Raw genomic sequence first — 12,650 nt, forward strand, 5'->3', positions numbered from 1 at the left:
AAGCTGAACTTGAACTGGCTCCGACGAAATGTTCGCCTGGTCCAGCAAGAACCTGTTCTGTTCGAAGGATCCGTATTCGATAACATCAAGCATGGTCTGGTTGGCACCGAGTGGGAAAATGCACCAGTTGAGGAACAGATGAAGCGAATCGAAGAGGCTGCTAAAATGGCTTTTGCTCACAACTTCATTATGGAGCTTCCTGATGGTTACAACACGCAGATCGGTCAGCGAGGTGGTCTTCTCTCAGGTGGCCAAAAGCAACGAGTCGCCATCGCCCGTAGTGTTGTATCTCAGCCCAAGGTCCTCCTTCTCGATGAAGCTACAAGTGCTCTTGATCCTCACGCAGAGAGTGTCGTCCAGAAAGCTCTCGACAAAGCAGCCGAAGGCCGTACCACCATCGTCATCGCCCACAAGCTCGCCACCATTCGCAAGGCCGACAACATTGTTGTCATGTCCAAGGGTTCCATTATTGAACAGGGTTCACATGAATCTCTGATTCTTCAGGACGGTTCTTATGCAAACCTCGTCACGATCCAGAGTCTTGCTGTGGATGATGAGTCAGCGCACTCGGTAACCGAGGAGGAAGAGGAGGCCGTCCCTGAAGCTGAAAAAGAAGACCTTAAAATGACCAAGACTGTCACTCAATATGAAACTCACGTCCAGGAGCGCCTCGAGGCCGGTAAGGAACTTGGCAACTACGACAACCACAAGCAGCTGGGCATCTTCCATGTCGTCTATCGACTCATTGTAGAAAGCCCCGAGGTAGCATGGTCGTACTTCTTCGTTCTTGCAGGATGCCTGGGAGCTGTCGCGGCATTTCCTGGACAGGCCATTCTTCTCGCTCACGTCGTGGATGTGTTCACTCTCACTGGCGATAGATTGAGAGACCGTGGAAACTTCTATGCCAGCATGTTCATTGTTCTTGCTGCCGGTCTTCTCGTATCATACTTTGTTCTTGGCTATGCCACCAACACTGTCGCCCAGTTCCTTAGCCACAAGCTTCGCAAGCAGAGTCTGCAGGATATGCTTCGACAGGATCTCCAATTTTTCGATCGTGAGGAAAACAGCACTGGTGCTCTGGCTAGTCGTATTGACTCCAACCCTCAGTCTATTCTGGAATTGATGGGCTTTAACGTTGCCCTCATTCTCATTGCCATTCTCAACCTGGTTGCCTGCAGTCTCATGGCTATTATCCACAGCTGGAAGCTTGGTCTGGTGGTCGTTTGTGCCGGTCTGCCTCCGCTGGTTAGCTCAGGCTACTTCAAGATCCGCCTCGATGCCAAGCTGGACCGGGACACTTCCAAGAGATATTCTACCAGCGCTTCGGTCGCATCTGAGGCCATCACAGCCATCCGAACTGTTTCATCTTTGGCTATTGAAGAGTCTGTTCTGGATAAATATGTCAATGAGTTGAATGGAGCTGTCGCTGGCTCAAAGAACGATCTTTTCAAAATTATGATCTTCTTTGCCCTTACTCAATCGATTGAATATTGGTTCCAGGCTCTTGGCTTCTGGTACGGCTGCCGTCTTCTATCACAGGGCGACGTTTCCATGTACAACTTCCTCGTCGCTTTCCTCGGCGTTTTCTACTCTGGCCAGGCCTCTGGTCAGCTTTTCCAGTTCTCGACGAGTATCACCAAGGGAGTCAACGCCGCCAACTATATCTTCTGGCTAAGCGAACTTCAACCTAATGTTCAAGAAACCTCTGAGAACCGCGACAACGGCCCCAAGTCAGGAGGTCCCATCGTACTGGACGACGTTCGCTTTTCATACCCACTGCGTCCTCACGCTCCTGTTCTCCGTGGCATTGACCTGAACGTCAAGCCCGGCCAATTTGTGGCCTTGGTCGGTGCTTCGGGATGTGGAAAGTCAACCATGATTGCTATGCTCGAGCGGTTCTACGATCCCTCAAGCGGCACTATCAGCATCGACAACTCTGCTCTTCCCAGCCTCAATCCTCGGCTCTACCGTCGCATTGTTGGTCTCGTTCAGCAGGAGCCAACTCTTTTCCAGGGCACAATACGAGAAAACATTGCTCTGGGTGTTGATGACCCTGAGACTGAAAAGAAGGACCCGGCCACGTCGGTTTCCAACGAGCGAATCGAAGCAGCTCTTCGCGCTGCGAATGCGTGGGATTTCGTCTCTTCCTTACCTGAGGGTGTTGATACACAAGCTGGCTCAAACGGTGCTCAACTATCTGGAGGCCAAAGACAGCGAATCGCCATCGCGCGGGCCCTTATTCGCGACCCCAAAGTTCTTCTGCTCGATGAAGCCACCAGCGCTCTCGACACTGAGAGCGAGAAGATCGTGCAGGGTGCCCTTGCAGAAGCAGCTAAGAAGGGTGATCGTATCACAATTGCTGTTGCTCATCGCTTGAGCACAATCAAGGATGCTGACAAGATCTGCGTGTTCCTTGGTGGCAAGATCACGGAGGCAGGGACTCATCAAGAGCTGCTTGCACAGGGTGGGTTGTACCGCAAGATGTGTGAAGCACAGGCTCTGGATAGTTAGTCTGTTACATTGGATATGAGTAACAAGTTGGAGTAAAATATTTAGTCTTAATGATAGCATAGATAATACCCTTGAACATTGATTTATTTGAGCAAAACTGGCTACCTGGGTATGCTGTAAGTTAGGTCCCTTGGATTTGTGACATGGAATTTGAGATTGCCATGTCATTTGGTTGGCCCGTCCGCCGAATAATGAATTTGCCAAGAATGTAACCGGGATGGTTATCAGCCGTATCCAGGGCATTACATGGTGATTGAAGCAGCCGCTACAAGTCAGCAGATGTTGATCCAAACGCAGATAGCGAATTGTTTGGGTTAGATTCCAGTCGTTGATGAGGGTGATTTACAAGGGACGGATAATCTGCGGATGATCACGCTGTAGTGATTGTAGGTTCTCTTAGGCCTCTCAGGCCCTCCATTCATGTCCAGTCCATGTCCAGTGCAGGGTATGGTTAGTGGGATAGTAATGGTCGTCCAGATATTATCGTTCTATGGCATCTTAATGATAGATTCAATTATAACATTGCGAATGATATCCTGCACCTATAAATAGAGATTGGACAAAGCTTCAGACGGTTTATACCCGTTGTAGCTGTCGGAACAGCTCTTCTGCTCCGCCTCTGGATCTAGTCACCATTCGGTAGGTACCGAGGTACCCGATTCCTTCCAGCTCCGTGCCATGAGACGGAGACGGGACGGGGTCTCCATATTTCAAACATGCCAACTTGCACTTGCGATCTGTACTGTACTTCCAGAACGTTTCCCTTCCAACTACAGTGACGCCTCTTTCGTTCCTCGGACGATCATGGCGAACCTCGACTTTTAATTACCAGCAACACCATTCTATTCACTTTTGTTCTTTGTATTACTAAGTACGAGATTTATTACTTCTTTTCCCCTGCTGCCACTATTACCGAACTGAGCCCCTCTACCCTCCCCTGAAAGTCGCAAAGCAGTCCAAGCTCCGCGCAGATTAGCTCGGCAGTAGCCCCTTTGTGTTGAACCCGTTCCGCTGACACGATCGCACAAAGTATTCGCTACTGGCATTGAAACTTGGTTCCTCTCTCATCACAAGCCAACGCCTGTACCGGCATCGCCATGGCTTCAGAATTGCCAAAAGCGACAGATCTGGCCACGATGCCAGACGATTCCGATACTAGCACCAGCTCCACCGAGTCTCCCGCGCCTGCGACGTCATCCACAACAATAAAAGACACGCTTGTGCAACCCGACCAGTCCACAACCCAAGATATCCCGTCGCAACATGCCGAGGAATCGCTGGAGCAAGCTGGTGCTTTCAACGCTTGGCTCTCGCAGGAGAACGAAGACGATGGCGCCAATGACTGGCTAGCTTCCGACGATGCGGTCCCCGAGCAGACGCAACAAGAGGAGACCCCCAACGAGGCTATTCCCGAGCAGGTGGATACTAAGCAAGAGGACGCCGAGCAAGCAAACACCCAGAATGTCGACACTGAGAAGGCAGATGCTGAGCAAGCACACGCAGAGCAGTCAGAGACTGAGAAAGCAGAGGTTGAGCAAGTAGAAACCGAAGCTGTTTCAAAACCCAAAGGACCGGTAGCCCAGCATTCAAGCTCAAGGTCCTTTGCTCGTACAGTGTCTCACGAAATCAGCTTTGGTGACGATGACGAGGGTGAATGGACACTGAGTCGCACCGATACCGACCCTTTCAAATTTATGCCTCCCAGCGATCGAACCAACTCTTTCCCTGCAGTCCCACCCGCTCATTCGACTGCAGAGGTGGATGAACAACACCATCTTCCCTCTAACCAGGCTATGGATGTGTTGGAAGAAACAGAGAGGGAAGTAGATGAAGAAGAGGAGTTATATCAACAAGAGGAAACTTCACTGGGACTACATACACCGAGAAGAGGCCATTCTTCGTCTATTTCTATCGGAGGAGATATAAAGAGCCCGGAAGGCCAAGATTCTGATGAAAGATACGAAGAGGGGATACCATTAATTCCGCATGACGCTCAAGAAACCAACGAGGAACCTGTTGCCCAAGAAAACAAAACTACAGGCGACCTTTTTGAAGGAGAAGGTGACGAGGATGCCGATTTTTTCAGCCAGGTTCAGGGCTCTGAGTCCGTATCTGAGGAGCAGCATGCCCCTACCTTGGAACGAAAATCCACGATGCAAGTACTGGATTCGATGAATGCAGGCTCTGTTTCGAAGAAGTCGGCGCTTGAGGGGACCCCTGAAGAGGATGAGGAAGAAGACGACTCAGACTCGGATTCAGATGACAGCGAGGACAAGGCTAAAGAGGAAGAAGCCGCATCGGCTGAGCCAATGCCTGTTGCATCTGATCCATCCCCCGTCAAACAGGAAGATATTGCTTCCAAATGGGAACAAGCATTCGCCGATGACGAGGAGGACGATGATTTCTTGCTCGACGACAACGCCGGAGAGGAAAAACAAGTTGACCCTGCTGCGTTCTTTGGAAGCGATGATGAGGGTTTTTTAGAAGACGAAGAGCCAGCTGCGGACCCAGTGCCTGCGCCTGCGCCCGTGCCTTTTCCTACATCACGTCAAGCTTCTGGGTCAAATCCCTACATGCCACAAGCACCAGCCGTTCACCCAGCACCATCACCTTATGCCCCCGTTAACCAGGTGCCTGGAGTAGCTGCTCCCCCAATTCCCGCATATAATGCTCCAGTGCCTGGTATGACTCCTTTCGGTGCTGCTCCTCAATATGGTCAGCCAGCTCCCCCGCGTCCAGATATGCCAAAAGCACAAAGCTTTGCCGACAAGTCAAAAGGAGGGTATCACTCGCCATACGATCTGCCAACTGATCTTGTTACGAATTTGGTGAAGCCCCGCAAGAGGGCAAGCATGCAACAGCTCTCACAAACAGAACAGCTTCATGCTCCCGTCCAACCACCGCCTAGAAGCGCGAGCGTTGGTATCCCGGCTCCTCCCACCAAACTCACGCCCCCGTCTTCTAGTCATGGGCCGCCTGCTCAACAACCAGGACCCCCGAAGCCTGCGGCTCCCGGTGCTCATCACAAGGAGAACTTCTTCGAGGAACTGCCCATGACTTCTAGGCCGCGACCAAGCTCACGGACAAGCCAGAGGGCTGCTTCACCTGCCAGAAATGCGCCCCCAGTTCGCGCACCTCATGTCCCTTCACCACTGGCCCCTTCGTTTCCGAACCAGACGGCCCCGCCATCAGCTCCTGCCATGGCCCCTCCTCCCAGCGAGCCTTATGGAGAGCCTTCGATCCAGGCACCTGTTGTTCCAGGAGCTGGTCTTGTTGCGCCTGAAAGGGTCAGCCCATATGCTGCTCTGACTACTTCTGCCAACCACATGCCACAGCCTCCCTCGACTAGCGCTTCTCGATACTCTCCTGCTCCCGGAACAAGTCATACCGCGCCACCAGCTCCTGTGAACAGCCGTTATTCGCCGGCACCTCCACCCATCAAGACCCATGGATCGTACGGAGCCGTGGCAAATTCTGGCCCTGGACCAATGTTGCCGCACCAGCCTAGAACGTCAAGCCCATTGACCCATTCTGAGACTGCTCACTTTGAGCCCAGATTGAGCCGAGTTTCGTCTCTGCCTCCCACTCGAGAGGTAGATGAAGAGGATGAGCAACAGACCCAAACAAGGTCCGTGAGCGCTGCTCTTTCTCCTCCTCCCCAGGAGACTAGATTCAATCCCACATCACCACCACCTCCCAGCTATGCTGGGCAGTTGAATCTGTCACCACCTAAGCAAGCGGGCCCATATGCACCTATGGCTGCGTCGTCGGCTCATCCTGGCTTCGTGCCTCCTCCTCGAGCCCAAACCCAATCGCCGAGTGCCTCTTTCGGTCATAAGCAGGCCCAGGGATCTTCAGACTCAACGCGCCGCCCTTCGTCTGCTCACTCCCACTCGTATCCTTCTCCGGTAGGCGCAAAGCCAGTGCCCTCACCTTATGCCCCAGTAGCCCCTGCTGCTGGTGTCTCGACTGTTCGAACTCGTGGCCAGTCCATCACTATGAATATGATTGCACCCACTGATGGTCGGGAGAACGATGAACTTCAGCGATGGAAAGGCGTGCCCATCATCTCTTGGGGTGTTGGTGGCACTGTTGTGACATCATTCCCAAAGAGTGTTCCCCGATATGGCATGAACCAGGCTGTTCCCATGATTGTGCGCACGCCAGGAGAAGTAAAGGTTCAGAGTGTCAAGGACCTCGAACCCCTTCACGAGCACGTGGCTAAATTCCCCGGTCCTCTGAGAGGCAAGTCCAAGAAGAAGGAGACGATTTCGTGGCTTAGTGCTGGAATCGAATTGCTGGAAAAGGATTTGCCTGACGTTTCATTCCATTCTCAGCTTTCCCTCGAGGCAAAGAGAGCTGTTGAACGCTTGTTACTCTGGAAAATCATGCGCATTTTTGTTGAAAATGATGGCATCCTAGAGGGCAATCCTACTGTCGAGGCAGCTGTTCGAGATGTTCTCTCTCCCGGGGAGACCGCACCGGCAGCGGGTGATGATGCTCTCTACCCTGCCGCCAGCAACTTTGCTGCAGGCATTGCCTCTGTTACCTCGATGCAGGCTGACGGCGTTGACGTGTCCACTATGGATCAGGTTCGACATCACCTGTTGAGAGGCGACCGAGATAAGGCTGTGTGGGCCCTTGTTGACAAGCGACTTTGGGGACACGCCATGTTGATCTCACATACTGTCGAGGGAGACCTTTACAAGCGTGTGGCCCAAGAATTTGTCCGCAAAGAAGTCAATTATCCTGGTCACGCTAACGAGTCTATGGCCGCTCTCTACAAGATCCTCTCTGGCAACTTTGAGGATTGTGTTGACGAACTCGTCCCTGTACACGCAAGGGCTGGTCTTCAACTCGTGTCTACTGAAGGAGGTTCCGGACCCTCTAAGGACACACTAGATGGACTAGATAAATGGCGCGAGACTCTTTCGCTTGTGCTGAGCAACCGAAGTACCGACGATATTCAGGGGCTCAATGCTCTTGGAAGTCTTTTGTCCAGCTATGGACGAGCTGAAGCTGCCCACATTTGCTTCATCTTTGGTCGCCATTCTTCAATCTTTGGTGGACTGGACGACCCTAACGCAAACTTCGTGCTCATTGGAGCTGATCATCGACAGCAGTCTGACCAGTTTGCTAAAGAGACAGAGGCCCTCCAGCTAAGCGAAGTCTACGAATATGGCTTGTCTCTTGCTGGCGGAGCCCTTGGCACAGCAGGAACACCACATCTGGCCGCTTACAAGCTCGAGCATGCCATGACTCTTGCCGAATATGGTCACCGAGACAAGGCCATGCAGTATTGTGATGCCATTCTGACAGCCATGTCCGCCCAGACTAAGCGCTCTCCTTACCATCATCATGTTCTCGAGGCTGCAGTTGAAGACTTTATGTCAAGGCTGAAGTCAGCACCAAAGGAAGAGAGCGGCTCGTGGATGTCGAAGCCAAGCATGAACAAGGTCTCGGACAGCATGTGGAACAGATTTAACAAGTTTGTTGCCGGAGATGATACCGAGGACAACACTGGAGCTGCTGGAGATGCAGGACCGTTCACCCGTCCCTCAGGAGAGTTTAGTCGATCACCTTCAGTGTCGAACTTTGACGTCTATGGTCAGCAGTCACCTGGTTTCGGAATGACACCTGCTCAGACGCTTGCGGGTGCTGCTGCGTCATCAAAATATGCACCGGCCAATATGACACCTGTCACGAATCTGAACCCCTACTCTCCTACTTCTCAGTACACACCTGGACGAAGCTCGATGGAACAAACCCCTGCGACGACCTATGGACAAAACCCATATGAGCCCGCATACCCTGGTGTTGCTTCAGCAAACCAAGGAGACAGTTACACACCATCGGTCCCTCAGCCTGAGTCGAACGATACTGGGCTTGGTGGATCAGGCCTTGCTCCCGCTGCCCAAATTACACAAGGATACTCTCCTGCTGGATACCAACCATACGGAATGCCAGCCTCAACACCGATGGGTGGAGACGAGAAGCCTGCCGACTCTTCCGCGCAAGGCTTCCAACCTCTTAGCTACGGTTACGAGCCTCCTCAAATGTCCTTCAACCCTTCTGAGCAGGCAAGTGAGGAGAACAAGAATGAGAGTAGCAGTGGCGGATACGAGCCTCCTTCTTTCCAGCCTTATGGATACGAGCCGCCATCCTATGAGCCCCAGTCTACTGCAGATGATGATGGTGAAGTACACCAACCAAAAAAGAAGAGTATTATGGATGATGACGATGACGACTTTCCTTCTATGAAACCTGCTGTGAAGTCGAAGTCGGACAAGGACAGAGAAAATGAAGAAATGTTCCGCAAGGCTGCCGAAGAGGATGGTAAGTTTGTTCCTTCCAAGCTGATATGGTATATCACTAACAAATGAACAGCCAAGCGTGCAGCTGCCCAGCAGTCGTCCAAGAAGGGATGGGGTTTCGGCGGGTGGTTTGGAGGTAGCAAGAAGGCCGCTGCTCTCGAGCCGTCTTCATCTGGCGAATCTTCACCAGGCAAGCCCATTCGTGCCAAACTGGGTGAGGCCAGCAGCTTTGTCTACGACCCTGATCTCAAACGATGGGTCAACAAGAAGCCTGGCGCTGAAAACACACCAGCCAAGACTGCTACACCTCCTCCCCCCAGGGCCGGTCCTCGCTCTGTGTCTGGAACTCCTCCCCCGCCTGCAGGCACTCCACCTCCACCTTTGGTCTCGAGCAACAGCGCGCCGCCGCCGCTCATGCCTCCAAAGTTACGCGCTGGTACGCCTGAGTTGTCGAAGCAAGCGTCTACAGAAAGCCTCGGCTTGGCACCACCTGTTATGATGCGATCGGTTTCTAACACTAGCAATGCCAGTGCACCGCCTAGTCGGCCGACCACAAGCATGAGCAATGCTAGCAGCATTGATGATTTGCTAAGCGTGGCACCGCGCAAGGCCGGTGACAAGAAGAAGCCCCGAAAGGGTCGCTATGTTGACGTTATGGCCAAATAGACGAATGTGAGATGTCTCTTCGTTTGGATTTGAACTACCAGATCCATTCTAGGCGTTATTGTGGGGATTCGTGCTAGAAACGAATCGGAATGTATTAATAATAGATTACTATCTTGTTTTTTGTGATTTGGCGAGCAGTGGGATCGAAGAAGCGTTGGCCTGGGGCTATAATAAGCGTTTGTACACAAGATATTGGTGTGGAGGTCAAGTTGTAATGCATTGGATTAGCAGAATCATAGAAGCAGCGATATTACCGCCGAGATATGATTATGACTCGGATGGATTTTAAAGCAGAACGATAATACGATAAAAAATGCCTGCATGAAGTACTCGACCAACATGTAAATTGAACCATGATTTTGCAGTTGTCTATTATAGTTTCCCTAACTCCACAAGTCCAACGCCGAGATATCATAATGAGATTACATCTGTGTTTTATACGCTGTACGACTGCACATAATACTGATACTAATTAGTATGGTCTATCGAAACATGACAGGGCAAAAAATGGACTCACCGTCACCACAGAATCATCGGCTGTGGCATCGTCGTATTGCGGTACGTAGACGTAAAGGATCAGAGCATGGTCATCTGCAAAGCAAGCAATTACCCGGCCTTCTAACCGACCAACACTCAAGACTCGACTCCAATCCTTGCCGTCCACGCGAACTGTCGCCCAGCGTTCAGGGCCGTCTTCTCGGAACTTTGTACTCGGATGCTCTTCGACGGGGCAGTCGAGCTGTGCCGGATCTAGCTCTGGGTTCTCAAGGTTGGACCACACGCTACATATGTCGGTTGTTTCAGTAACGATCCGCAGCCGCAGACCGCCGTGCATGTTGGCGCTGATTTCGAGCTTGGGTGATTTGCTGTTGTTATTTGAGCTAGAGTTGGAGGCTATGGCAAGCTTGGTAAAGCGATCTGAAATAGCCTTGAGCTGAAGAAGTGGTGGTAATTGGATGTGAACATCTGGTTCGCGTACTCGGGGCTGCATGATGGTCTCGACGGTCTCTGGATGAAGAACTCGTACTGGAATATCTTGCGTGATGATCTTTTCATGCTCTCGCCGTAAATTAGTCTCGAGGTGTTCGGGCTGAAACATCTCATCATCGTCAAAGGGGTCATCGCCGCCGGCGGTGCCTGAAGGTTTCGCTGCTCCAGGAGGGTTGTTGGCTGACGTGGTTGTCGTGATTGTCATGGAAAGAACTGGCAAACCATCCTTTTTTGTAAGGCGCAAGGAAGCAGACATGCTGTTGAGCGCTGACTTGAGAGCGCGCTGTAGAGGCTGAAGGGGAAGCTCTAGGTTAATTGTGTTGCCTGCCTCTGCAGATTGAATGTGGTAGCCATCAAAGATGAAGTCCATGGCAAGTGAGCTTAATGTTTGTCAGCGATGAAGTCATGGAAACGGAAGAGAAGACATACGCCCAGACTTGAGATCCCATATCTGGGATGACTGTGAATCGCGCTGTGTCATCGCTGAGGCGCAACCAGGCAATCTTCTCGAGAGAGCCAAGTGCAGCTACAAGCTCTAGAGATTCACGGTTAGAAGTGTCCATAAAAACAGTAAGAATGACGCAGAAACAGGCGTCTGTAAGGAAAGAGAACTCACTGGCAAATGTGCGAATATTCTTCAATTCTGTTCGAAAGCGCATTATGATTGGGAATCGCGGTGGTCTAATGGAGAAAAGGAAAGGATCTAAGACAGTTGCGTTAAAGGGAAGTGGTGATGTCGAAGTTGACGGTTGTAGAATTTGTGGGGCGGGAAACAGGCAGTTGGAGTTCACTGGAAGAGATGATATCAGAACCATTGCGTTCTGTTCCATAAATGACCTACACAGACATTTCGAGAGATGTCCAATAAATAAATGCTAAGAGTTGTTGTTTCAAGTATCATCTCGTCTCGTCCATCTCATTGTATATCCATTTCGAACTGACTCTGTTCTTTGACTTACACGTTGGCACATAACAACTCGTCAAAGAAATAAGGATCTACGAGACTCTATGATAAAAGAATGATAGTCATAAAAGCTATCTAGGGGACTTGGTGTACTTGGGCCGGTGCTGGTAGAATGGTGGTAAGTCACAGCCCGAACTATATCTGTTCCTCAAGGGTTTCGTGTTCAGAGTCAAGGAGGGAACAGAAAGGCTGACCTCTCAGCTCTGGGATGCAAACCAAAATAACCAGAGAATATGCTCTCAACTATAATAAATTAGCCTATCAATTTTATCTATTATGGTTCTAGAGTTTAAGCTCACTGATACTCCGAGGAGAGCAAAGATGAGACGGCAATGATAACGACGAGGTCTATGTCCCGAACGTCTGCCTCAGTAATCGACAAGTATTCATCATTGTATGACTACAAATAAAGGAATCTGACTTGATGACATAAAAAATGGACTGAGAGGAGTCACAGGCAAGCCGGCTGCAGCCTCTCTCCATAGTATAGTTATTCGATTCTCTCCCCCAATCGAAGAAAAAGACCACCTCAGAAACCCAGCAAGAGGTTCAGAAAGAAGACGTCAAGGAAGAAGAATACTTGTCTGCAGTCCAAGGCTTTGCCTATACCCAAGTTGATGGAGTCAATATCATGGTCTTGTTCGTTTCTTGTGTCTGAGGTCTGAACATTTCGTCTCCTGAGACTAAACAATTTCTCTCATTACCTGCTTAGCCAGTACCTACATACCGCTCAAACCATGTCGCTGAAAAAAAATACGCATCCTAATGATGGTTCTGTTAACCCTGAATATTCAACTCGACTCAAACCACTGGTTCTAAGGTATATATAACAATCACAGTCGAACGCTCTTCCAGCTGAGCTATTCGGGGAGATCTCCGAAGCGGAGGAATAGCTGTTGATGGTTCTAAGGTATATGTTAAATATGCTGAAATCCGCAATTATACAAGTACGTGCAGCAACCTCGACACCTTTAACTCGTCATCTAGGCACATTGAAATCTTCATCCTGCGTAGATCAGTTATGGTATTAAAGTATCAAAGAACCGTCTCATGCTGCCATTAGGTTGATATCAAGGATTCTAGCGGGTATGGACAGCGGTTTCTTGATTGCAATCAACTGACTTCAAAAAGGATATAATGGTTTGTGTTATTATGATCTGAAATTGTTCCTTGCTAAACGGTCTGGTTCATCGTCACTATCGTCT

General features: G+C 50.5%; 3 protein-coding genes across 3 annotated transcripts in view; 2 read left to right on the top strand and 1 right to left on the bottom strand.

The window, feature by feature from the left end:
• FGSG_12704 (uncharacterized protein) overlaps positions 1-2,511 on the top strand; it is a gene marked incomplete at both ends in the record, with an annotated part of 4,139 nt that extends 1,628 nt beyond the window's left edge. The window contains one exon of the mRNA XM_011325422.1: positions 4-2,511. Within this exon, the coding sequence (XP_011323724.1) occupies positions 4-2,511 (2,508 nt within the window). The remainder of the gene's footprint in view (positions 1-3) is intronic.
• A 1,097-nt stretch (positions 2,512-3,608) lies between these two features.
• On the top strand, positions 3,609-9,491 carry FGSG_05213 (uncharacterized protein; the record flags this gene model as incomplete). Its single annotated transcript, XM_011325423.1, has 2 exons — positions 3,609-8,847; positions 8,899-9,491. The coding sequence occupies 2 exons, from the start codon at positions 3,609-3,611 to the stop codon at positions 9,489-9,491; spliced, it is 5,832 nt and encodes a 1,943-aa protein (XP_011323725.1).
• A 435-nt stretch (positions 9,492-9,926) lies between these two features.
• FGSG_05214 (uncharacterized protein) lies at positions 9,927-11,140 on the bottom strand (the record flags this gene model as incomplete). The annotated part of the gene is made up of 4 exons (XM_011325424.1): positions 9,927-9,941; positions 10,009-10,861; positions 10,911-11,016; positions 11,098-11,140. 4 exons carry the CDS (start codon positions 11,138-11,140, stop codon positions 9,927-9,929), a joined length of 1,017 nt encoding a protein of 338 aa, XP_011323726.1.
• Positions 11,141-12,650: the final 1,510 nt, after the last annotated feature.

This window comes from Fusarium graminearum, chromosome 3 (genome assembly GCF_000240135.3).
Source record: "Fusarium graminearum PH-1 chromosome 3, whole genome shotgun sequence".
NCBI lineage: Eukaryota > Fungi > Ascomycota > Sordariomycetes > Hypocreales > Nectriaceae > Fusarium > Fusarium graminearum.